We start from the raw sequence: 25768 nt of genomic DNA on the forward strand, positions 1-25768 counted from the left end.
GGGTCGTGAACGGTTGAGTTGGGTTGAAACGGGTTGGACTTCATGGTTTCTGGATCTCTCCACCCAATTCGCTCAACGGGTACAGAATCGAAACCCTCCTAAATCACTATAATCTCGCCTTAAATTACGTATCTCTTCCTCTTGCTCTCTCTCGGATGAGAGTGAGGAGTTATGCTCGTTCCAAGTTCGAAGTACCATTTGTACAAATAAGAACCCCCTTTGTTAATGATTTCTTCTTCATACAGATAGATATAGGATCTATGTAACAATTGCTTAAATGCACATTTTGTGCAGCAGATAGAAAAGTGTGCAGCAGATAGAAAAGGATCCTATGATTTGAACCGATCTTACCTGGGATCGCGCAAATCCTAAGTTTGTCTATGAAGAGCAGATCTCGTACATTAGAACCCATGGTTATGGAACCGAACACTTTCTTTTCCATGTGTAAATCAAAGAAAGAAGAGAGACGAAAGATGAATGAGACGGAACAGGCATGAAGGAAAGACTCAACTCCTTATGAATTCGACCGTAAGGACCAGCTATTATTTTTTTGATACTTTCCCGAAATTTTGGGCCATTTCTCTTTTTCACTCGATAAAGATGCTGAAATTAATGAGAGTTGATACTTTCCCGGGATTTTGGGCCATTTTAGAGGTAAATACATAGATAGGCTGGATGATTAGAAGGTCAAGCTCCGGAACCCATTTATTCTTTCATTGAACTGGGGTTGAACTATTATTTCCCGAGGTAAACTTCAATTCCATTGTCGAGACTATTACTGATTGAACGAGGTAAATAGAATAGGTGTTTGTTTACGAACTCTAAGTTACACTGACACTTATTTATTCTTACCCAGCTTATGTCACTCACGTCTAGCCTAATGCTCTCTCTTGAACTGATCTCGACAACTCTTGTGAAGCCATCTACCTAAAGTACGAGGCAGTGACTCAAGGAATAGACGTCTTATCTCATTCTCTTGGGCTCTTCTTCATTTAACTCAGCTGCCTATCTTTCATTGACATCGTCCCCCTATGTCAATTTGTAATTAGTCTCGAATTTAATAATTCTTAGATACATACACGTTTATTTTATTTCTATTAGAAGATACATTTTAATTCTAACGTCTATTATTTATTATTATTATTATTATTTTTTTTTTTTGCAAGGATATTATTTCTACTGATTTAAAAATATAAAGAAAAAAAAATATAGGAATTTTGTTAGATGGAAAAAGAAGTAGGTAAAATAAATATATTTTTTGAAACTAAAAAAGGATTGTCCTCCGAGTTCATCCCTTCCTTTACCGCTAAGAAACCCCAAGGCGCAAGCTCCATTGTTGGCTGTGAAGATCCTTAGAATTCCTTGTTGCAGTGCCCAATGGCGTTCGATTCAATTCTCCATAATACCACGGCCGGCGCACACAGATTCATCTTCTCTGGCACTTAATACAGCTCAAAAGAGGAATTTATTCCCTCTCAAACTCAGTTGCCATTTTTAGAGGTCGATTTGCTTCCACTTCAGTCTCTCCTCTTTTAACCCTTTTCAAATTCGCCTCAAAACCCCATCTGGGTTGTGTTTTGATTTTCGAATTTCAGCCTCGAAGCGGCTCCTTCGCTGTTCGACCATGGCGTCGCAGGCTGATTATGTCGATAAAATGCAGCTTCGTCAGAGCTATAGAAATTTATGGCACACTGATCTTATGGGCACCATTTCTGCCCACCCATCTTGTATGTGTTCGTGATTTTTTGTTTGATTGCTTTGATTTTTTGGGATGAATGCTGAAAATCTTGGGTTTGTACTTGATTCTTTAGTTGGGTTCTGTTTCTCTGTTTCGTTAATGATATAGGGAAGAAGTTACCTAAATCGAATCATTGTTGATTTTGTTCTCTTGCTCTGTTCCTTTCCATGTGATTAACCATGGCGGCTGTTGGTTCCTTTACTATTTGAGGGGTTTCTAATTAGAACATTATCTTGTTATTTTTTGCAGATTGTTGCTTTTCTATATTCTGGTAAGCTGTTTGTTCTCTGATGAGTTCTCAGTTATAGTTTTGATTTCTGTAATTGAAAGGGTTTGTTAAGTTTGTGGACTTGAGGATTATCGAAAGGAGTAGTCGCATATTGGCTAATTAAGAGGAAGATCATGAGTTTTGTAAGTAAGGAACATTATCTCCATTGGTATGAGGTCTTTCGGGAAAACCAAAAGCAAAACCATGAAAGCTTATGCTCAAAGTGGACAATATCATACCATTGTGGAGGTTCGTGATTCCTAACATGGTATTAGAGTCATGTCCTTAACTTAACCATGTCAATAAAATCCTCAAATGTTGAACAAAGAAGTTGTGAGTCTTGAAGATGTAGTCAAAAGTGACTCAAGTGTCAAACAAATGGTGTATTTTGTTCGAGGGCTCTATAGAAAGGAGTCGAGCCTCGACTAAAGGGAGGTTGTTTGAGGGTTCCATAGGCCTCCGGGGAGGCTCTATGGTTACTTTGTTCAAGAGGAGGATTGTTGAGGATTATTAAAAGGAGTAGTCTCACATTGACTAGTTAAGAGGAAGATCGTCGGTTTATAGGTAAGGAACGTTATCTCTATTGGTATGAGGTCTTCCACGAGTGCTTATGCTCAAAATGGACAATATTATACCATTATGGAGGTTCGTGATTTCTAGGTAAATATGTGCAAGCTTTATAGTATTCAAAATGGTATTGGTTTTTCTTGCTTTCTAGGTTTGTAGAGTACTTTGATATGGTTTTTCTTACAATGTTTCTTGATTTTGTGAAAAGTGGCCCATGTGTTTCATACCTTCTGCGAAAACGAGCTCTTTACAATGATATGTCGAGGTATTTTCGACGACGGTTTGTAATTTTATTAGAAGATAAAGTATGTACCATTTCTAAACCTTTCGATGAATCTATCATAGATACACATGTTGTGGTGGCTACATGCCTTGCAGTGGCAAGTGTGGAGAAAGTAAATGTCCTGCAGCTTGTCTATGCACCGAGGTACATTTATCGATCAAGAACCGTCATCTCCTATAAGCCTTTAGTCATCTTTTTGTGGTCATAGTTTGAAGAATTGCGTGTTTTGATTATGAACTCTATTCAGGTTTTCTGTTGCTTTACTAACTCGGTTGCATCGACACGTTTCATGTTGCAAGACGAGTTCAATATACAGACAACTGAGTGTGATAACTGCATCATCGTAACGTCTTCGCTCTCGATCCATTCGTTTGTTGAGTTACTCGCATCTCATTCTTTTCTCTCTTTACAAGTTTGGGCTTACTTTGCAGGGCTTTATGTTGTGCCTCTCACAACTGGCTTGCATATGCTCATTAATTGCTTGCTTGCTTGGAAGTGAAGAACTTCAAGAGACCGCACATATAATGTCCTGTTTATCTAACTTTGTCTACTGCACGTAAGGGGCTTGCATTTCAATCTTGAAGTTCTTTTCATATTTTGAATCATACTATCATTTATGAATTTGTTCGTTTGTTTTGCAGCGTTTGTGCGTGCATGCAGGTACGCCCGAGCGTTAAAAATTATGTCCTGTTAGAATTTTCAAAAGTTCAAAGATATCTTTACAGTTAGTATCGTGTTTAAAAAAAACTCATGAACTTTGAAAAGTAGGATTAACGCTATTAACGTTTATACAAAGTTTAAGAAAGTTTCTACCGTCAATATATGAACGGAAACCATCTTTCTGCACCTTATAGAGATAATCTCATTCTTCAATTCAAAGGGTACGGATTTGCACGTGTTATACATGAACTCTCTGTAGTAGCATGCATGAATTCTGCAGTTGAACGAGTAGTAGATTACAATACAAATCAGTATATTCTGTTAGGATCATTCCCTAAATTAGCCAATGTGAGGACTCCTCCCCTCGAACAAAGTAATAGAGCCCTCGAACAACCTCTCATTAATCGAGGCTCGACTCCTTCTCTGGAGTCTTCGTACTTTGTTCGACACTTGAGTCACTTTTGACTACACCTTCGAATTTCACAACTTCTTTGTTAGACATTTGAGGATTCTATTGACATGATTAAGTTAAGGGCATGGCTCTGATACCATGTTAGGACTCACGAACCTCCACAATGGTATAGTATTGTCCACTTTGAGTATATGCTCTCATGGCTTTGTCTTGAACTTCCCCAAAAGGTCTCATGTCAATGGAGATATATTCCTTGCTTATAAACTCATGATCATTCCCTAAATTAGCCAACGTAGGACTCTCTCCCAACAATCCTCGACCTATTATGTTTTTTCTGATGTTGTTGCTATGGAGAACTGCAGACACAGCACAAGCTTGAGTTGGACAAAAGAGATGGCAATTTTGGACCCCAACCAGCCATGGCTGTGCCTCCTACACAGCAGATGTCTCGGATGACTCAGCCGGTTCCTGATCCGGATGGTTATCCTCCTCCTACGGTGTCTGGACAACCATTCGGATACCCGCCCCCTCCCCCGGCTCAAGGCTACCCGGTCCCGACTCATTATCAAGGCTATCCGCCAACGGGTTATGCTCCGTATCCGACTCCGGGTCAATACAATTGATTTGTTCCATATTGTTTTGCAAATATGTACCCTCTTTAGATTTGCATTTTCGTAGTAAGAGGGCAGTTGTAGTACAATTCACAGCCAGTGGAAAGAAATTATGTTAAATATTATATTATATTTTTTTTAAAATAATAGAGAGGTCCTAAGATTATTCAATACATCGACAAATAAGACTAAATTAATGAATCATTTCAACTGAGAGATTAATTAGAAGTGTGAATAACTATTAGATCAAAGTGGAAATAATTATTAGATCAAATTTTGAATTTATAATAATCATAATTCACCTATTTTTTTTTGTTGTTATTTTGAAGAGAGAGAAAGGAAGAGTATAAGATCTCACATCAATTGGAGAGGAGAACGAAACATTTAGGGTGGAAATCTAGAGAAATATTGACTCTAGATTTATACATTTTCAAGTAATTACATTTTCAAAATATTGTTATATATAATTCAGTTTCTTGTCTATAATTTTACCATATATAACTTTTACCGGATACAATCTCTTACTTTAAACGCATCGCCTCGTGACATGGTTATGTTATTTACTCTTTGCTTTTAAGAGTGGGGACTATTCTAACGTACCAACACAGCTTAGAATTCTGAAGATGTTATCTAGTATAAAATTGCTCCAAGTAAACCACAGACCATCAAATTCTTATGATTAAGCCATCGAAAAAAATGATTATTAAATTGCTTAAAGGTTGAGCTAAATGATTAAATGTTATTTAGTTAATTGCTTTCTTTAAAAAAATATTTAATTCTCTTTAAAATAATTTAAGTTTGAATTTGTTAAATACAAATAAAAAAAATAAAAAAAAAAAGAGAGAGTGGGCTCCATTGGTTATTTCCATCACCCTCATCGCACTACCGTGTGAGTTTATCATCTCCCACCCGCTTTTTTCCCTTCCCAAACTCTATATATATTAAATAAAATCCCCACTTTACAAACAGAGCCGCCATTACCGTAACTGCCAAAAACAAAATCTCTCTAGATTTCTCTCTCTAGAAACCCGACCCGACCCCGATAATGGGCTTTCCGGTGACTTACACGGAGGAGCTCTTCCCCAGCGTACTCCTCCTTCTGCTCACCGTCAACGACGTCCTGACTCACCTCGTCGTGTCCTGTTTCCGCCTCCTGTGGCTGCCGCCATTTCTCCGCCGCGAATCCACCCTGCCGGAGATCCAATTTCCTCCCAACCCTCCTCCGTCAGCCGTCATTCTCCGCGAATTTCTCCCGGTGGTGAAATTCTCGGATCTTTCCGACCCGCCGGAGAATTGCGTTGTTTGCTTCTACGAGTTCGATGGCGCGGAGGAGATCCGGTTGCTGATGAACTGCAAACACATATTCCACCGGAGGTGTGTGGAGCGTTGGATCAATCACAATCACGACACGTGTCCACTCTGTAGAACGCCGTTTGTGCCTGATGGAATGGTTGATGAACTCAATCAACGGCTGTCGGCCGCCTGTGGAACCGCCGCTGAGCTGGCGGCGGAGGTCAACTCCGTTTCAGGGTAGCAAAAATTCATTACCAATTACAGCGACAACATAATTATTTTTTTTCTGTCTTTTTTTTTTTTTTTTTTTTTGTTCCTGACGTGGAAAATTGTATACATCTAAATTATAATTTAATGGGAATCTATGTTTAAATCAAGATATAATTTCAAGTAAGATAAAAAAAAAAAATGTTATTATGGTAAGATAAAAGTCCAATTTAATTAAACATCAATTCAATTTATAATTAATATCATATTTAAAAAAGAATCTAAGCTTTATAGAACAACATTAAGATAATTTGAATCTAAGGTGGTAGACTCATTAAAACATGAGACTTGTTAAGAATAGTTGACCGTTTATTATAAGATAAATATCTAGATATTTGCAATCAAATATATTGTATTCATTTATTATTCTTCCCTTTTATTGTTTTTTTTTTCATATTATTTGTAATTTACGGTAATTCTCTATATTGTAAATAATTATAAATAAAGAACTTTCACCACCATTAAGTGGGGTGGTTTCAGCAAACATTCTCATGGTATCAGAGTTTTTTTCAGTTTAACAACCCTGATTCTTTTTTTCTCTATGGTTTCCGAATCCTCTTATCATCTTCTTTCTTTCAACACTCTAATCCATATGATCACTATTAAACTTTGTTCGTCTAATTATCTTCTTTGTAAAAGCCAACTTCTCCTTCTCCTTGAGAGTCAAGACATGGTGGGCTATGTTGATGGAACTATGATTCCACCACCTCGCTTTAAACTAGAAACCTCCTCAAACGACTTCTTTGTCTCCTGCTCTCCTCTCTCACCGAGGAAGTCATTGTTGTTGTCGTTGGTCTCTCCACTGCACGTGATGTTTAGCTTGCGTTGGAAACTATGTTCAACCATTATTCGAAAGCTCGTGAATTGAGACTCAAGGATGACTTGCAGCTGATGAAACATGACACCAAACCTGTTGCTGAGTATGCCCGTGCCTTCAAAACAGTTTGTGACCAACTTCATGCAATTGACAAATGATTATAAATAGAGAACTTTCACCACCATTTAGGTGTAGTGGTTTCAGCAAACATTTTCAAGACGGTAGTTGCATGTGTTCACGTTTTCTAACCAGTATAGTAGCGGATTGAGTATATCTTATTATTATTAACCATTTTTGAGGTAAAGATAAAAAGACTAATGTATGGATGAAGATAACATAATTAGAAAGAAAAGAAAATTGTAGATCGAGAAAGTGAGAGTTGGACTCTTGTATAAAAGGGAGGTCACTTGATTTATTGAGTCACAACAATTACTCCGTTTCATCTCACTTGGGCTATTCAGAGCCAGTCGAAAAATGCACTTTCTAACAGCTCTAGCTCAACCTCTCGACTAATCTGGCTTGAGTTTAATATTTTTATACCCTTTCGAGACTGGCTGATATGGATTTAATATTTGTATATGATTGCATTTACCGACCTCAACAATAAGGTTACTATCTTTCTTTAAATACTATTTTTTTTTTATTTCAGGTAAAGATAAGACACCTTACACAGATGACGAGATTGTTGCCATTTATGAAAATGTTTAAATGAACTTTTTCGTGCATAATAAACGTGACATGCATGCAGTGACGATCTTATTTTAATAACAAATTAAGATAGTTAAAGTTAATTTATGATAAAATGTTTTTAAATAGTTTTGCACGTGAATGAGTCAAATAGTAATATTTAAAAATATATATATTCATTACCATATATTTCTTTATTTAAAAAAAAAAAACACTGATAATATATGATAACATAGAACTTAAACTGTCTTTTTTTTTTATTTTTAAAAAATTAATGTTTGAGCAATTCAAACAGTGAAGAAATAAGAATGAAAGTTTTCTCAAACATTGACTAATAAGAACAAGTCAACCATGTTTCTCTATTTGCTTTGACCGTTAATATTCTCTAAACCTTTGACTTGGTCTCGAAAATCAACCCATAAGAGAAATTTAACTATATATATATATATATATATATATATATATATATATATATATATATATATATATATGTTTTTTTTTTTAATAAAAAATAAATGTTAGATATATAATAAAACATATAAGAAAAAAAAAATCATGTTTTTTGACCGTTGACTATTTGGAAAAAGAAACAGCCATCCTTTTAGAAAGTCAACAGTCAACAGTATCTATCTCATAGTCAACAAACCTAATAAAAAAGAATTAAAAATTTTAATTTTGGAAAACAAGTAAGTATTTTAATTATTTCTTTTAATTAAAGAAAATACAACTTAATGCCAAAAGAAAAAAAAAATGCTACGTCATGGTTCCTTCATAATTATTTTAAACATACCGTATTAAACTATCATACATTATAATTTAATGCAAAAATTCATTAAATAATAATAATAATATGGTCAAATTACACTATTAATATACATACTTTAACCATACTGGATTTTTTCTCGATCGAGTATTTCAATTCTTAAATCGGTTGTCAGTATTAGTTTACTATTCTCTTTATTTCTCATCACTCTCGAGCTTGATTTATCATCCATTCGTTGTAGCAAATGCAAAGCTTTAGAATCATCCTCGGCTAAAATCCCTATCCCCTCCTTCTTTGATGTCGATATCACCTGCCGACAGGCCAACAAATTAGGACTAGTTCATTGTATTCAAGAGTGTCGTTTTATCTATCGCTACCTTTTTCTTGTTCTTGCTCATATTTTAGTCGAGCGCAAACTTCTCTAGTTAACCCTAGATTTCTATGTCGTATCAACAATCTTCTTTTTTCTTTTGAATCTCCAAGTGCTCTTTTTTGAAAGGGTGATGAGCTGCTCATGAAAAATTAGATGAACAATGCCTAAATCTCATAGGAGTTAGGTTGAAAGTATTGTTGTGTTGAGTTTATTGGGTCAGGCTATGTATTTGGTCCCTATTTCGTGGTGTTTTGTTCTTGGTTTTTGTATCGGTGGTATGATTTTAAACTCTTGAACGATAATAACGAGTAGAGTTTCATTAAAATATTCCTATCACTTCGAATAGGTTGTTCATTGTTCCGACTCAGAATATGATTAATCTAGCATCGGTTAGATGAGTCTTTACTAGCCATTTCCGACATATTATCCTTATTTATTTTCATAGCAAACCAGTGAGACGAAGATTTTGAGTCCTCTGCTCTACCAACTGACCGATACCGGCTATTTCCTAGACGTATTTTCAAGTGTTTACTTGTTGGGCATTCCTGAGTGGTTCTTTGGTGAGCAAAAATGTATCACAAAGCCTATGAGTCAAGCTTAAAGAAACAAACTTAACACTCTCAAGGAACTTTATGTTACAAATTTCTATATATCATCAAGATAGAACAAGTTTTAACTAGGAATCGTCTATTCTCGTGCTAGATCTAACTTTCTATCCATCACGAACACTTTTAACCATGAGAAGGATTCAAATTTGGAAGAGATAAAATCTAGTTCGAAAAGATAACACACACATGATCCTCAGTTAGCGGGATCCGGGTTGAACTTCATGGATTCTCTCCATACAAGTTCCTTAATGTGTTCTTCAGTATACGATGGCTGCTCGAAATCAAAACTGAAGGGCCTTGGACATACTGGCTCCACATTGGTATCATGAAGAGGTGCTAAGTAAGGATGGCACAGTGCCTCATCAACTGCAAAGCGTTCGAGGTTCGAGGTGATCATCCAAACGAAGAAAATAATGTATAATCTTAAAATCCCAATCTCATCTTGTTAAAGGCATGACTTAGAGCTAGTTGGTTTAGTTTTACTAGTCATCGATTCGAATTATACCTGTAATGCGCTTTGTAGGATCGAAGACGAGCATCTTCTCCAGCAAGTCGATTGCAGCAGGAGACATGGTGGGAAATCGAGTGGAAAACTGTTGCCTGGGGAAGTGAGGAAGAAGTCTAAAATATTTTTGTGGATTGTCGCTTCGTAAGAATCCGAGGCTCGAGTCATCGGGTGATCCAATGAGCTTCATAAACCAAAAGAAAAACAGTGTAAAGTCAGATTAGAGGCATGGTGAAGGTTGTGCCACAAAATAGAAATACACCCGCTGGAAAAGAAAACAGATCTTTAGTTTACTTTGATTCGGTACTCAGACTCGGGGAAAGAGCAAAAAATAGGAAGCTAAGTGTGAGATCCCACATCGGTTGGGGAGGAGAGCTAAGGGTGTGGAAACTTCTCCTTAACAAATGCGTTTTAAAACCTTGAGGGGAAGCCCAGAAGGGAAAGCTCAAAGAAGACAATATTTATTAGTAATGAGCTTGGACTGTTACAAATGGTATCAGATCTGGACACCGGGCGATGTGCCTGAGAGGAGGCTAAGCCCCGAATGGGGGTGGAGACAAGACAGCGTGCCAACAAGGACGTTGGACCCTGAAGGGGGGGTGGATGGAGGGTCTCACATTGATTGGAGAAGTGAACAAGTGCTAGCGAGGACACTGGGCCTCAAAGGGGGTGAATTGTGAGATCCCACATTGGTTGGAGAGGAGAACAAAACATTCTTTATAAGGGTGTGGAAACCTCTCTCTACATCGGTTGGGGAGGAAAATGAAACATTCTTTATAAGAGTGTGGAAACCTCTCCCTACATCGGTTGGGGAAGAGAACGAAGCATTCTTTATAAGAGTGTGGAAACCTCTCCCTATATTGGTTGGGGAGGAGAACGAAGCATTCTTTATAAGGGTGTAGAAACCTCTCCCTAGTAGACACGTTTTAAAAACCTTGAGGGGAAGCTCGAAAGGAAAGCCCAAAAAGGACAATATTTGATAGCGGTGGGCTTGGACGGTTAGACTAAGGCCGATTCTGATTCTGATAACAGGCAAGCGTACCTCAGTAATAAGTTTTAGCTGATGAACATAGTCTCTTCCAGGAAACAGTGGTTGTCTGTGCATAATTTCACCAAATATACAGCCAACAGACCAGATATCAATTGCTCCACTGTATTCTGAACAATTAAGAAGCAATTCAGGTGCACGATACCACCGAGTAACAACATACTCAGTCATAAAATCAGTTTCAGAAGTTGTCCTTGCAAGCCCAAAGTCTCCAATTTTCAGGTCACAATTTGCATTCACGAACAAATTGCTCGGTTTCAAATCACGGTGTAGAACGTTAGCAGAATGTATGTATTTTAGCCCTCGTAACAACTGGTACACAAAGTACTGCACACCAAAAACTTGTACTAATAAGATTCAAAAAACACAGCTTGGGGAAAAGAAAATAAAATCTAATAATCATTAGTTCTTTATAAACTGATGATGTTAAGAATGAAACGAAGCTGAAAAAATTTAGAACACGAGTTAAGTAAAAAACTGTAAGAGCTCAAGCCTACCGCTAACGGATATTGTTCTCTTTGGACTGTTCCTTTCGAGTTTTCCCTCAAGGTTTTAAAATGCATAAGTTTCCACACCCTTATAAAAATGCTTCGTTCTTCCTCCCCAACCGATGTGAAATCTCACAATCCACCCCCCCTTCAGGGCCCAGCGTCCTCTCTGGCACTCGTTCCCTTCTCTAATCAATGTGGGACCCCCCAATCCACCTCCTTCAGAGCCCAACGTCTTTGCTGGCACACCGCCTCATGTCCACCCTCCTTCGGGGCTCAACCTTCTCGCTGGCACATCGTCCAGTGTCTGGCTCTAATACCATTTGTAACAACCTAAGCCTACCGCTAGCAGATATTGTCCTCTTTGGACTTTTCCTTTCGGGCTTCCCCTCAAGGTATTTAAAACGCGTCTGCTAGGAAACGTTTCCACACCCTTATAAAGAATGCTTCGTTCTTCTCCCCAAACGATGTGGGATCCCACAAAAACCATTCAAATTGGAGGCTATCTTATTCAAATGTTCATTGTTATGTAATTGCAAGAAGATGAGAGGTGCTAACCCGACAATGTTCATCAGTCAACGATTCATTGGACCGTATTATCTGATTCAGATCAGTATCCATCAATTCATAAACAAGGCATACATCATTGAAAGTCTCCTTCTGAGGAGGTCTTATAATATCTTCAAGACCAATAATCTGCAGTTTGGGGGGCAAAGAAAGTTAGCCCACATGGTCACATAATAGCAGCAAAGTGTAGTCAATACTCAATGCTCATACTTAATATGGCGATGGATACTCCAATAAGGCAAAAACTAATAGATATTAGTAATATTAAGATCAAGAAAAGGATATCATAAACAAGTTACATATTGTAAATAAAAGATCTGAAGTAATATAGACACTGAAATTTACATTATCATGTTCCATGTGTAGAAGAAGCTTGATTTCTCGCAAGGTTCTTTTAGCGTCAATTCTATTGTCAAATGCATTGCCAACCTTCTTAATTGCAACCTCTTCATTTGTTTCTGAATTCAAAGCAGCACTGAATAGACAAACAAGTAATGTCTTGCTTTAATTGTTCATATACAAATATGTAACTGGTAATAAACCAAGATTTCATTGAGAATAATGAGAAATACATCTGAACAAGTCAATGTGATACACAAGAGCAGGAATAAGAAACAATGTCAAATCTCACATTGATCGTTACAAGAAAGGATTAATGTCTATAATGATTGCCTAAACATGTTTAAAATTTTTTACATTGATCATAGCAAGACAAGAATCGTAATAGCCCAAGCCCACTGCTAGTTGCTAGTAGATATTGTTTGCTTTGGCCCATTACGTATTGCCGTTAGCCTTGCGGTTTTAAAACGCGCCTACTAGGGAGAGGTTTTTACACCCTTGTAAGGAATGTTTCGTTCTCCTCTCCAACCGATATGAGATCTCACAATCCACCCTCCTTGGGAGCTAGTGTCCTCACTGGCACACCGCCCAGTGTCTGCTTTGATACTATTTGTAACAGCCTATTACGTATCGCCATCAATCTCACGGTTTTAAAATACGTCTACTAGGGAGATGTTTCCACACCCTCATAAGGAATGCTTGTTCCCCTCTCCAACCAAATGAGATCTCACAATCCACCCCCTTGGAGGCATAGCGTCCTCGCTTGCATACCGCTTGGTGTATGACTCTGATACCATTTGTAATAGCCCATTATGTATCACCGTCAGCGCATGGTTTTAAAACAGGTCTGCTAGGGAGAGGTTTCCACACCCTTATAAGAAATGCTTGTTCCCCTCTCCAACCAAATGAGATCTCACAATCCACCCCCTTGGAGGCCTAGCGTCCTCGCTTGCATACCGTTTGGTGTCTCGCTCTAATACCATCTATAACAGCCCATTACGTATCACCGTCAGCCTCACAGTTTTAAAACGCGTCAGTAGGAAGAGGTTTACACATCCTTATAAGGAATGCTTCATTCTCCTCTCCAACCGGTATGGGATCTCACAATCCATGACACACTGCCCAGTGTCTGGCTCTAATACCATTTGTAACAGTCCAAGCTCATCTCTAGCAGATATTATCCATTTTAGCCTGTTACGTATCATCATCAGCCTCACGGTCTTAAAACAAGTCTACTAGGGAGAGGTTTCCACACCCTTATAAGGCATGTTTCGTTCCCCTCTCCAACCAATATGGAAATCTCACAAGACCCTAGTAAATTAGTAAATTGCAGAGGCCAGAGAAGATAAGATACTCAAATAATATAGGTAAAAGGAAGAACCAGTCCATATTGATCTGTAAAAGACCCTGAAGATGTCCATCCTAACCGATTGTTTTGATCACACTTTCAGCTCCCTTTTCTAAAAACTATTGTTTATCTCCTCTTCCACAAATTACACAGTACAGAAAAAATCTCTTGTAAAGAAAACAACAAAGTTTTACACATTGAAGAAGAACTAAGAACAAGCAAAATCAAAAGGAAGAAACAGAGAAGAGAAGCTTCATACCAGACAATTCCATAAGCTCCTCTTCCAACAGGCCTTATCGGAGGAATATACTTCCTAGGAACTTCAAATAGATTGCCATAGATATTGTACTGAATGTATCGACCCCCATGGGTAGGCACTCCCCTGATGTGGTGATTAAAAGGACCGGGCTCCATTGACACTCCCGAGGCCCCAATAAAGTGAACAGATCAAAATTCACAAAAAAAACCTAAATCGAAGAGTAGAAACAAAGATTAATCGACTTAGATTAAGGCAAAAACTGAATTGGGAGTTGAAGAGACGGCCAAATTTGAAGAGGAGTGTGTTGAAATTTGCAGAAAAAATGTAAGCGAGCATTTATGCCAAGATTGTTTGACTTATAAGAGAGTTAGAACGGAATACGAACCTTCATCCAGACGACTTCGAGGAGACTCGCAGGCCTGCGTCTGTATCCGCTCTCTGATTCGCACCTCCATGAACGACTTCGATCAACTTCCAATTTATTTATTTATTTTTTTTTTGACTACTCAACTTATTAATTTTAAAATAGTTTTAGTATTGAATTAATCCATTTATTAGATATAAATTTAAATTAAGTATTTGGTAGAATTTTAAGCTTTTACTAATTTAGGGAATGATCATGAGTTTATAATCAAATAATACTCTCTCCATTACTATTGAGTTATTTGGGAAGCCGAAAACTAAGCCATGAGGCACTTATACTCAAAGTGGCTAATATCATACCATTGTGGAGAGTCGTGTTCGTCTAACAATATCATACCATTTATGAACATTTTGTATCTAATTTTATTCAAAAAAGTGAAAAAAAAAAAAAAAAGTTGATCGAATTGTGGGAACTAAGGATGTTTCGTTGGACTAATTCTAGATTTGACCTCGTTTTTTAAAATAATTTTTTTTTATTGTGTCCTCTTCTCGCTTTCTTCTCGACTTCTCTTGTTTCTTCTTGCTTTACGACCTTCTTGCTCCCTCTCTTCTTTCTTCTTCCTCGATCAATGACGATTTTCACATTTGGACAGCAAATTTTAAATGTAGCGAATAATTGAAGTATTGAGAACCGATTTGATTTTATATTCGAATATGAAAACAAGAACTCATCTTTTAGTTTTTAGTTCAATAACATTTGGAGAAGTGAAATGATCCGAACATTTGTTGACCCATTTGACCTATTGATTGAAAATATATGTCTTAACCAATTGAAGTATACTTAGTTTCGTAATTCAAGAAGATGTTGATAGAGTCAGGGCAGGGAAGAATACTTATAATATGTCTCCGTCTTTGAAAAAAGTTGGAGAAAATTTTCTTCGAACTCCGATCCCGACCGGCCTTTCTGAAGGAGTAATGGGTCTTTTTTTTATTTATTTAATCTTCTTTTGAAATTACACGTTTAAGGACGACTACATCAACGGTCGTACACAAAATTAGTGATGGCTATGTCTATGGACATAATTTTGTTGTTGATCTCAACCGCGTGAGTGGCTATGTACGTTCATCTCAATCACATGTTGTCAATTATTTATTGCTTTCACTTTGTCAATTTTTAAGAAGTCTTCGAATACGATATATATGGCTTTATGTTAGAGCAATAATGATTATAGAACGGATGATCACATGACTTGGTCGATATATCACTAAGTTGCTCTTATATGGCTTGTTACAGCTCGATGAAACTATCGTTTAAAATTACGAAAAAGTCTATACAAGAAAGAAAGTAAAACTCGTTAACCACAAGTTCTATACCCATTTTTATTAGATATAATTCATTCTCAACTCGAGCAAAATATGTCATAAATACGTGAGCCTTACCCATTATTCCAATTTGGAGAAAGGCTTATATCTTGATATGACTTTCCTACTTAATTCAATTTTTGCACCTTATTTCTGGTAGTTAGTTTCCAACCCCACTTTCTCCACCCGTGAGCAAAATTGTGGTACTTTATGATGTACTCATTATCGACAACGAGTATAAGCAAACTATAATTAGGCCTATCTATTACTTGAGGTGTGTCCTTAAATCACGAGTCATTCTAGGAATATCTATCAAACCCTTTTTGAGACCTCATTTGTTTATGGGCGCACATCTCACACAATTAAACAACATTATATGCAATCTTTTGGTGTACATTTTTTACGATGAGTATAGGCATACAAAACTTAGCCCTTTATATGACGAGAGATATGTCCTTGCACCACGAGTTTACTAGGGAACATTGTTCTTATGGATTCAACCATTTACATAATTTTTCTTCTATGGAATAAAGCGTTCGTCTTCTAATGTACATATTATGCAATGAACTTTGTGCATGATGTTAGTCTAACCCGAGATGGTCTCCAGATTTTGAACTATTAATCGTTGAGAATAACAAACTTAGCCTTTTGGGTAAGTTTGTGACATTGAGAAACTCATGACTAACCCATAGGGTATGCCAAGTAGTCGCTTTGGTGCTTTTCTTCTTTGATTTGATGAAGAATTGATTTGCAAGGATCTTTGGGCTTATTAGAGGAAGCACCAGGATAGAGTTTGGATTGGTCGAACTTTGTATCATTTGGCATTCGGTCGACATGAAGTTCTGTCCATAATTGATAAGTGTAAAAGATATTCCACGAGATCTTCTTCACCATCATAGGACTTGATGGTTAACATTTTGACTCAATTAGAGCTTCGAGATTCGATCCTACAACTTGTCACACCGTTTTGAATGTTGTCATGAACATTGTCATCTTTTTCTTGATCTCCAACAAGTCTATTTCCTATGGAGGGCTCTTTGTCTTGACCTCAACCGTCAACTTTCACTTTTCCTTAACTAGGCTCGTAAGGTTGATATTTGGTCGTGGCCTCGGTCTCAGCCTGGAGTAAGGCCTCTTCTAGATGAAGTTCTCATTCAAGTGGTATACCATTATGCTATAATCCATTCCTAGCATATCTTTATGCAACCAAACAAATATGTTTGCATTTAGTCACGACGAACTGTCTATCTTCTGATGTGAGCACAATAGATTCTAATCTCTATGGATTGACCTCTTTGATTAGCCTTGACTAACTCTCTTTGGTCGGAAGATTGATCGACAACTGTCTATCTTCTGATGTGAGCACAATAGATTCTAATCTCTATGGGTTGACCTCTTTAATTAGCCTTGACTAACTCTCTTTGGTCGGAAGATTGATCGACATTAACCCAAACCGACGGGTTTGCCTCAACCAAAGAAGGGTCAACCTCAGCCAAAGATGGGATGATCTTGACCAAAAGAATCAACTATTTCGTCTTAGTTTCTAGTAACAACAAGGAGAATATAAAGAAAATATGCTCAAACATAGAAACCCCATATTACACATTTCCATTTCAAAGTTCCATCTTACAAAACTCAAAAGCAAAAGATGGCAATATTAAACTACTCTATACTATGGTTAGTTAATATTCTTCTGTTAAGAGAAAAAAAAACAAGAGATACCATCCTATTATCCCTGTACACAGGTTCGAGTTTAGCTCCACCGCAATTGGTCTGATTTCGTGTTCCTCGGATCCTCTCCATATGATCTAACCCTTCCTTAGGTTTGAAAGCAATGCATCACGCCCTGCCAAAACAATCTGGAAAAAGTTGTCGACTTCCTTCGACAGCAAATGTACACCTTCTGATAGTTTCTCTGCCTTTCCTCCCAACTCGGATATGACGTTCTTCAGCGGTTGAACTTCTTCGACTTCAGGATTCTCTGGGATCATTTGATGAAGCTTGCCCACACATTGATCAATAGCTTCAAGCTCCTTCAGAGGGGTAAACTTTCCATGGGAGTATATACTTCTAATTTCACTATTTACATCACTTTGCAAGGAGGAGAAAGTTTGTCCCCACGAATATGTAGCGGCAATTTTCAGATCGAAGAGTTTTGGGGAACCTAAGAAGGTTGAGGCAAAGACACTGCACACGAAAACTGTCTGTACCTTGACCCCGTACAATGCGTGCATTAGAACCTTACCCTTGGCTGAGTTCTTAACTTTTGGAAGATCAAGAGATTCTACAAGGCTGTCTAAGATTACACAACAATTCTTAATTCTAGAGTTTGTCGTGCTAATGTTCAGTCTCCATTCATCTAAGGAAGCACGGGCTCGGGTGAGACGCTTTGAGTCTGCAGACTCCAAATTATGGGTGATGCATCGGAGCATGAGGTTGCTTTGGTTCAAGTGTGAAAGCTCTGAGCTAACAACGTTGCAGACGTCGAGTAATTTCACACTGATGTCCAAATAGACATCGATCCATTTCTCGTTCCAATCAGTCACAGGGAGCTCTAACTCCTTGATAAGATTTTTAACATCACTGTGAGTTTCACAAAGCAACTCCATAGCTAATATCATCCAAGAAAGGCTAAGAACATCATCCTTACTAGATGGATGGAGCTTTCTTAATCTTTCAGCAAGGTTTCTCTCAAAATCATTCAATATTGCGGTGAGTTTTGAAGAAAAATTCGAACCTTTGGGAGATATCGTGCGGAAAGGATTCCCAAAGGGGAAAAACTGTCTGTGTGGTTCCTGTGGTCGGCTCATTCCCGTGAACTAAGGTATTTATGAGATCTTGATGCTATGAAATGGCTGCAGAGAATATCAGACCACATGGTAAGGTACGATTCAATGATCGAATGAGGTAGAATGCTTCAGCAGTAATTTAAAATCAGGAAATAAAACCATATTGATCAACAAAAAGTATCAAGTTTGAAATTCATGTGAGTTCATGTTTAAGAATATTGCATTTGCAAAATTTCTCTACAATCAACAGCACTAAAATCTCCTTAGCCAATATGCTCAATAGTATACATGGAACGTTGCAAAATGACGTTCTCTGCGCATAGAAGTCCTATTCTTCGTGCAAGGTCCTAGAACTCGATGTTAGACTTTCTAGTAACAGAATTTGCAGAGCATCAAACAACCAAAGACAAGAAACATAATTGAATAAACCCCATCACATCCTATTTTCCCAATAATAACAGAAAATTGGATATCGGGGTGGAGGAGACAGCCAGTAATTCTCATTATACAGCCTAAGTTTCAAGTACAAGGCAGGAAAGAAACAGAGAATCCTCTTATCTACAAAACTTTACAAAACATATCTCTTAAACATAGATCTACAGATCCTACATCAAAACTAATACAAAATCCAAAGAAAAAAAGACTAATTATCTTGAATTCGCCTTGTGTTGTGTTCCTGAGATTTCCAATCCACAAAAATCAAATTGAACCTCATAGAGTACATCCTTTTCATGGAATAACACAGAACCAAGGATAGAAACTGAGCCGTTCAGATACAAAGTCTTCAGATCTCCGTTTTCACATCTACTAATCTATCCTTTTAGCCGCAAACATAACATACATATTGTAAACCTCAAAGATCCATGAAACTTTCTTCGAAAAAACACATCCAAGAAGCGAAGCGCATCCAGAATCACTCAGACAACAGAAAGTAGCTAATTCAAAGAAAATAAAAATAAAAACATGGAGATCTGAACCTAATATTACGAGAAATCAAACAATACAGTACAAAAAGAAACAAATATCTCAAAAATAACTCACCTAAGAGATAGATCTGCTAATTGATGAACCAACAGATGAACAGCATAGAAATCCTAAACATCCAGCGCCAAATCGAACAAGAAAAGAAGAAAAGAAAATCTAACAACTAGAAAAGCGAAAAAAGATCACTAAAACATCAGAAACAGAGCTCACAAACTAAAAAATTCATCCAAAAGAAACGATAAATACCAAGTGGTTGAAGAAAGGGCTCTGGGAATTTCCGGGAATGTCAGTGGATCTAGAAAGAGAAGACATAGACTTTGATAATGTTATTCATCGGTGACTGAAGGGGGAGTCGTGGGTTATGACGTGGCGGGATTTGATTGGGTAAAAATGGTGATTTTGACAAGGGTATTTTGGGAAATTTGAAACGGAATATGCTAAGAAGAAAAAACAAACGCGTCATTCGGCAACTTGATATTGTTTATTAGGGTTTCTTTGACAAATTCCTTTCCCATACTTTTCCAAATGACCATTTTGGGTTTTTTCTTTCTTTAATTTAATTAAATATCTTAAACTTTTTAAAAAATAAAAAATTGTTAAAAAAAGCATTTATTTATTTATTTTTAAATATTTAGTGAAAATTTACGACTCAATTTATCACTCAAATTTTCTATATATTAAAAAAAAAAAATAATAAAAAGCTAGAAATGGTAGGGGCAAAAGCGTAATTTGACTATCTTAGGAGGGTTCTATCCGAGTATTCAATAATGGTATTCTCTTCTTAGCTGTCGCCGCCTTTGACAAGTCCACATTTTTCCAACTTTTTCCAATTGAATAATTAAGTTTTCTTTTTATTTATTTATTTATTTTTTTAAATTAGGTGAGACATTTATAAATATTTTAGATTTAATTAATATTCAATGGTTCATAATAATTTAATCCTTTCCTTAAATTTAGGGTTTATTGAACTTTTTCTAGAGGCCGATAACTTAGACATGTTTGAAAGTGATTTTGATAACTTAGACATGTTTGAAAGTGATTTTGAGATAGTTAAATTCACTCTGGTAAGGCTTAGAATCACTTTTAACATGTTTTTAATCCTTTAAAATTAATTTAATGTTTAGTTTGGCACGTTTTAAAAACGGTTTCATATACTCACAATTATTTAGAATAATAATGCAAATTGTGAGATCTGAAGTGTTTGATTTATTCTATTCTAAAGACTTGTAAATTTTGATTGAATTACTTGACTTATTCTATATTCTATTGTTGAGAACGGTACCATGAACTTGAAGGAAGTTGCGAAAAATGTTGAACTCAAATTACCACAACACAAGATAAAGTCATGTTCTATTAATGTTGAACTCAAGTTGCAATCAAATGTGGTTTTAATTTATTCTTATTTTGCTGTATTTTAAATTTCAAAACTTTTAGCTAAATATGGTCATAAAGTCCGAACTTCAAATAAATTAGTGTTATTATCTTTGTAGTGAAGACTTAAAAATGTAGTAAAAAAAACATTTTTATCACCCCTCTAGCCAAGAGTCGGTTTCTTTGTAATTTTACCTAGTTTAAAATCAGGCTTGATATAATTGATCTTACTTGTAGAATGATTCAAATCTCAAACAAATGTGATCAAAGTTATCCAAATTTTACTCTTCCCTAGAGTGATTCCTTATCGGAAGAGCTAAGTGTTCTTACTTGTCCTTTAACCCATGACTAAGTTTCTTTGCAATTCTACGTAGTTTGTCAGGATCGATCTTCTACGTGGAATGGTTTGAATCTCGAATAAAAATTATCCAAAAAAGAGTAAAACTTTTATACCTCAAATTCTCAATCAGCAGATTCCACTCATAGAAAAAGGTAGGCACCAATCAACCAGCTGTATACTATCTCATTCTTTCATGTTCCATCTCTACAAATCTCTATCTATTACACATACTTTAATAAACAAAAAGAAAAGAAAAAATCTCTCTATTACATATAATTTCCTTACATTACCCCACAAAATATGATTTCTAAATCAAATTAAAACATTTACAAGAAAAGGTTTATGATCTAAGCTGTGTTCTTATGAGAAAGAAGAATCAGTCAGCACCTGGTTTCTTAAACCACAACCAAGCTCGAGTGGGTCTCAAAATTTGGTTCAGTAAAGCCATTTTAGGAACATTCCAGTGTTCTACATGCCTGAGAAATGGTGATTTTTTAGCAACGAAGATTCAGAAACACCAATGGATTTAGAGGTCTGCCTATAATAAAGTGGGTATTCATTCTTACCTGCTTACTTTTCCAGATCCTGCATCAAAATAATACTCTGTATATCCAGTTGCTGCAATATTCAATATTTTGCTCAGTGTATTCACAATAACTTCACAATACCTCTATACAAATTTAACACAGAACTTATCTCAAACTCTATGACTTTTTTTTTAAGAGAAAATGCATTAATCCATTGAAGGTAGTCTTAAATTTTCGATCTTACTTGGGGTTGTATAGTCCAAAATGATTTCGAACTGTAATGGCCCAAGCCCACCGCTAGCAGATATTGTCCGCTTTGGATTTTCCCTTTCAAGCTTCCCTTCAAGGTTTTTAAAACGTGTCTGCTAAGGAGAGGTTTCTATACTCTTACAAAGAATGCTTCGGATCTCACAATCTACCCCCTTTTGGGCACAACATCCTCACTGGCACTCGTTCCCTTCTCTAATCGATGTGGAACCCCCAATATTTGTAACAACCCAAACCCACCGCTAGTAGATATTGTCATCTTTGAGCTTTCCTTTTCGGACTCCTCTCAAGGTTTTTAAAACGCATCTGCTAGGGAGAGGTTTCCACACCCTTATAAAGAATGCTTCGTTCTACTCTCCAACCGATGTGGGATCTCACGATCCACCTACCTTCGGGGCCCAACGTCCTCGCTAGCACTTGTTCCTTTCTCTAATTGATGTAGGACCCTCCAATATTTGTAACGACCAAAACTCATTGCTACCAGATATTGTCCTCTTTGGGTTTTCCCCTTTGGGCTTCCTCTCAAGGCTTTTAAAACGCGTCTGCTAAAGAGAAGTTTTCACACCCTTATAAAGAATGTTTCGTTCTCCTCCCCAACCGATGTGGGATCTCACTATCCACCCCCCTTCGGGGCCCAGCATCCTCGCTGGCACTCGTTCCCTCCTCAAATCGATGTGGGACCCTCTAATATTTGTAATGGCTCAAGTCCACCGCTAGCAGATATTGTCCTCTTTGTGCTTTCCCTTTTGGGCTTCCCCTCAAGGTTTTTAAAACGCGTCTGCTAGAGAGATTTCCACACCCTTATAAAAAATGCTTCGTTCTCCTCCCAGCCGATGTGGGATCTCAAAATCCACCCCCCTTTGGTACCCAACGTCCTCGTTGGCACACTGGCTAGTATTTGGCTCTGATACCATTTATAACTACCCAAGCCCACCACTAGCAAAGATTGTCCTCTTTGGGCTTTCCCTTTCGGGCTTCCCCTCAAGGTTTTTAAAATGCATATGCTAGAGAGAGGTTTCCACACCCTTATAAAAAATGCTTTGTTCTCCTCTCTAACAGACGTGGAATCTCACATGAACATTTTTAGGGTTAAAATTACTTTTTATAACCATTTCAAAGCAGAGAATGTTCTTAGAGAAAAAACTTAATTAGAGCTCATTCCAGAAGTACTTCACTGAAAAAACACCATTCCAAGAAATTATCTCAAACTAACTCCGAAGCATCATAAATTAAACATACCAGATAGAATTGGTCTCCAAGGAAATGACAAGATACAACTGAACTTCCAATGTCCAATGCCCTTGTCCTGTACTCAGTCCAATCAACCAACAATTCAACACTAAGCTTAGCAAACAAAAAACAGTAATCTCTATAGAATGAGCTCACCTCAAAATCCTCCCATTTGGTAAGCTTCATGTTTGACTTATCAACAAGGGATCCAAAATTTGTACAGTTTCTTTTAAATCGGCTAAGACCTTTGAAAGAACCAGCCGGATCAGCAAATTCGCACTGCTCTTCATAAGCTTCAACAGTAAGGTTCCCTGATCATCACCAAATACAAATGAACAAAACTTGGAAAAACTGCTCACAAGTTCTACAATTAATCAGCCAAAGTTAATATAAATGAACACATACACTTCATTATTTTGCTAATTAGATTCTTTATGCAATCTTTTCTAACTTTTTTATTCACTGAATAAGTATTTTTGAATGTTATGTTCTTCAACTTACTTTTATTTGATTGGGAGTCGGAGCTTTTATCCCTATAGTTGGGGGCACCTACACCCTCCCCAAGGCCCGAACCTGTGAGACATTGAGGGTTTTTGGTATTAAGCTCACCCGAAGGATCGGACTTGGGACCTCTAAACTAGTATATCCAAGAGACACCAAGCCCTTGCCAACGAGTCTGCCCCTCATGGGATACTCATTCTTTTACTTTGAAGAGGTCACTTTTAGTCGATAAACTTTTGAAGTTGAATTACAAATTTAGTCGCTTGTGTCTCAAAATCTTTAAATTTATAAAAATGTTAATAGACCCGGAACTCTTAATTTTGTGTCTAATAAGTCCCTAAATTAAAATAAATGTTTATTCAATCCCTAAACTTTCGATTTTGTGCTTAGTAGTTTCTTGTCGTATTCAAAACTTTTATAATGTCATCTAATATCAACCTACTCTATAATTCACCTACTTCATTGTTCCTTATATACCCACGTTAGCAGTGTAATATACATATGTTCATCTATTACACAGTTAAGGACAACAATATTGAGGATGAAAATCATTATTTATGCTAAATTACAAATTTAGCTTCCATGGTTTGGATAAAATTTGAATTTAATCTCTATGATCTTAAAAAATTTCAATATAATTCCGATAATTTGAGTATTTATGGTTTAGATTTAGTTTCAACTTAGTGCTTATGGTAAGAACAACTTGAATTGAAGAAAACAAACTATCTTCATTTCAAAGAACCCTAGAACTCTAGAACTTCCAAACATCCAGAGACAAAACCAAAGCACAATAGTAATCTCTCGCATAAACAAAAATTTCCCAAACCTGTGACGAAGTACGACCGCTCAAAATCCTTCTTAATCGTTTCCACAATCACAGGGCGACGAATTGCACCGGACACATCTCTCGCAAGCTCCTGAGCCCTAACAGGCGTTTCAACATCCGTCGGCGGACGGAGAAATGAAGCGGCGATCCCCAAGAGCTCGGAGCCATACCAAGCGACCTTCAGCACCGCATTCTCGGGCTTAGATTCTTGATTCTTCGGCGAATCGGTAGCGGGATTGTCCCCTTGACATCGGATTGTGCAGATTTTGAGAGGGCGATTAGGTCGAATGGCGTTGAGAGATGTTTGAAGAGACGTACGTGATTGAAAAGGGAAGATCGTCGCCATTGCAATTTACAAACATGGATGGTTCGGTAGTTGATTGAATCAGAATGCTTTGGAGCTTTGCCGCGCGAAAACGAATGGCAGCCATGAGAGGTGAAAATATCTTCTTCCCAAGTTTATTGCGGGAAAAATTGTATGTTCGGCAGGATAAATAAAAATGTCTGTAAATATATTCACGTCGTTAATCTCATGTTTTTAAAACATGTTTATAAATTTTATATATTTATATATCTAGAGTAGTTTAAAGAGTGTCGTGCAAAAGAAAAAAAATCTTTATACCACTAATAAATATTGTCTGTTTTAACCCGTTACGTATCATTGTTAGCCTCATGATTTTAAAACACGTTTGTTAGGGAGAGGTTTCCACGCCCTTTCAAGGAATGCTTCATTCTCCTCTCAAACTGATGTGAAATCTCACAATCCACCTCCCTTGAGGGTCCAACGTCCTAACACACTGCTCAATATCTAGCTCTGATATCATTTGTAACAAATTTTCACGCTCTTATAAGGAATGCTTCGTTATCCTCTCTAACCAATGTGGAATCTCACGATCCACCCTCCTTGAGGCTCAGCATCCTTATTGGTACGCCACTCGGTGTTTGGCTCTAATACCATTTGTAACTGTCCAAGCTTATCGTTAACAAATATTATCCATTTTTGACTCATTACGTATGACCGTTAGCCTCATGATTTTAAAAATATTTGGAGAGGTTTCCACAAATTTCATCCGTCCCAAATAAATACAAATAATATAAAAAAAATATTAAGTGAAATGCATGATTTTATATTTCATGTATATAATAAATTAAATTTTGTGTTATTTTTTAGAATATGCATGATCCATGCTTCTAGAAATGCATGATTCCTATCAAGTTATTAATTAATCTTGCTTTTATTATCTTTCTCGAGTTGTCCATCACGTCTGATCTTTTATTTTAAAAACTTTTAATAATAGTCAAGTAAC

The 25768-nt window shown here is 36.9% G+C and overlaps 5 protein-coding genes across 6 annotated transcripts; 2 read left to right on the forward strand and 3 right to left on the reverse strand.

The window, feature by feature from the left end:
- Positions 1 to 1266: 1266 nt before the first annotated feature.
- Positions 1267 to 4664, forward strand: LOC111806364 (uncharacterized). The gene is made up of 9 exons (XM_023691636.2): positions 1267 to 1500; positions 1596 to 1727; positions 1988 to 2009; positions 2782 to 2838; positions 2919 to 3000; positions 3104 to 3199; positions 3288 to 3412; positions 3498 to 3516; positions 4291 to 4664. The coding sequence occupies exons 2-9, from the start codon at positions 1625 to 1627 to the stop codon at positions 4549 to 4551; spliced, it is 765 nt and encodes a 254-aa protein (XP_023547404.2). The 5' UTR covers positions 1267 to 1500; positions 1596 to 1624; the 3' UTR covers positions 4552 to 4664.
- An 856-nt stretch (positions 4665 to 5520) lies between these two features.
- LOC111807646 (brassinosteroid-responsive RING protein 1) lies at positions 5521 to 6209 on the forward strand. The gene has a single exon (XM_023693451.2). It carries the CDS (start codon positions 5585 to 5587, stop codon positions 6071 to 6073), a length of 489 nt encoding a protein of 162 aa, XP_023549219.2. The 5' UTR covers positions 5521 to 5584; the 3' UTR covers positions 6074 to 6209.
- A 3111-nt stretch (positions 6210 to 9320) lies between these two features.
- On the reverse strand, positions 9321 to 14395 carry LOC111806430 (mitogen-activated protein kinase homolog MMK2). The gene is made up of 7 exons (XM_087129140.1): positions 14287 to 14395; positions 13902 to 14109; positions 12301 to 12430; positions 11947 to 12084; positions 10895 to 11227; positions 9853 to 10036; positions 9321 to 9713 (listed from the first exon to the last, which is right to left on the reverse strand). The coding sequence occupies exons 2-7, from the start codon at positions 14054 to 14056 to the stop codon at positions 9541 to 9543; spliced, it is 1113 nt and encodes a 370-aa protein (XP_086985266.1). The 5' UTR covers positions 14057 to 14109; positions 14287 to 14395; the 3' UTR covers positions 9321 to 9540.
- A 2795-nt stretch (positions 14396 to 17190) lies between these two features.
- LOC111806949 (protein BPS1, chloroplastic) lies at positions 17191 to 19799 on the reverse strand. Of its 2 annotated transcripts, XM_023692496.2 has the most exons (3): positions 19646 to 19751; positions 19457 to 19562; positions 17191 to 18481 (listed from the first exon to the last, which is right to left on the reverse strand). In XM_023692496.2, the coding sequence occupies exon 3, from the start codon at positions 18434 to 18436 to the stop codon at positions 17435 to 17437; it is 1002 nt and encodes a 333-aa protein (XP_023548264.2). In that variant the 5' UTR covers positions 18437 to 18481; positions 19457 to 19562; positions 19646 to 19751; the 3' UTR covers positions 17191 to 17434. The 2 variants fall into 2 exon arrangements, with proteins under 2 accessions (XP_023548264.2, XP_023548265.2); XM_023692497.2 differs by lacking the exon at positions 19457 to 19562 and having other exon boundaries at positions 19646 to 19799.
- Positions 19800 to 21265: 1466 nt separating this feature from the next.
- Positions 21266 to 24945, reverse strand: LOC111806404 (Nuclear transport factor 2 (NTF2) family protein). The gene is made up of 5 exons (XM_023691700.2): positions 24462 to 24945; positions 23291 to 23445; positions 23144 to 23210; positions 21677 to 21728; positions 21266 to 21586 (listed from the first exon to the last, which is right to left on the reverse strand). Exons 1-5 carry the CDS (start codon positions 24805 to 24807, stop codon positions 21487 to 21489), a joined length of 720 nt encoding a protein of 239 aa, XP_023547468.1. The 5' UTR covers positions 24808 to 24945; the 3' UTR covers positions 21266 to 21486.
- Positions 24946 to 25768: the final 823 nt, after the last annotated feature.

The sequence above is a fragment of the Cucurbita pepo genome, chromosome 12 (genome assembly GCF_057944985.1).
Source record: "Cucurbita pepo subsp. pepo isolate OVF chromosome 12, ASM5794498v1, whole genome shotgun sequence".
Classification (NCBI taxonomy): Eukaryota; Viridiplantae; Streptophyta; class Magnoliopsida; order Cucurbitales; family Cucurbitaceae; genus Cucurbita; species Cucurbita pepo.

Bases quoted from the DNA above. Each gene is read 5' to 3' on its own strand.
- LOC111806430 (XM_087129140.1), bottom strand. From the start codon at position 14,056: ATGGAGCCCGGTCCTTTTAATCACCACATCAGGGGAGTGCCTACCCAT. The intron at 11,228-11,946 runs GTTAGCACCTCT...TTTGGTGTGCAG, and splicing joins TGACTGATGAACATTGTCGG to TACTTTGTGTACCAGTTGTT. The intron at 9,714-9,852 runs GTATAATTCGAA...AACGCTTTGCAG, and splicing joins TCCTACAAAGCGCATTACAG to TTGATGAGGCACTGTGCCAT.
- LOC111806364 (XM_023691636.2), top strand. From the start codon at position 1,625: ATGGCGTCGCAGGCTGATTATGTCGATAAAATGCAGCTTCGTCAGAGC. The intron at 1,728-1,987 runs GTATGTGTTCGT...TATTTTTTGCAG, and splicing joins CATTTCTGCCCACCCATCTT to ATTGTTGCTTTTCTATATTC. The intron at 3,001-3,103 runs GTACATTTATCG...AACTCTATTCAG, and splicing joins CAGCTTGTCTATGCACCGAG to GTTTTCTGTTGCTTTACTAA.
- LOC111806949 (XM_023692497.2), bottom strand. From the start codon at position 18,436: ATGAGCCGACCACAGGAACCACACAGACAGTTTTTCCCCTTTGGGAAT.
- LOC111806404 (XM_023691700.2), bottom strand. From the start codon at position 24,807: ATGGCGACGATCTTCCCTTTTCAATCACGTACGTCTCTTCAAACATCT. The intron at 23,446-24,461 runs GTTTGGGAAATT...GGTGATGATCAG, and splicing joins GCGGTCGTACTTCGTCACAG to GGAACCTTACTGTTGAAGCT. The intron at 21,729-23,143 runs GTATGTTTAATT...TGAATATTGCAG, and splicing joins TTGGAGACCAATTCTATCTG to CAACTGGATATACAGAGTAT.
- LOC111807646 (XM_023693451.2), top strand. From the start codon at position 5,585: ATGGGCTTTCCGGTGACTTACACGGAGGAGCTCTTCCCCAGCGTACTC.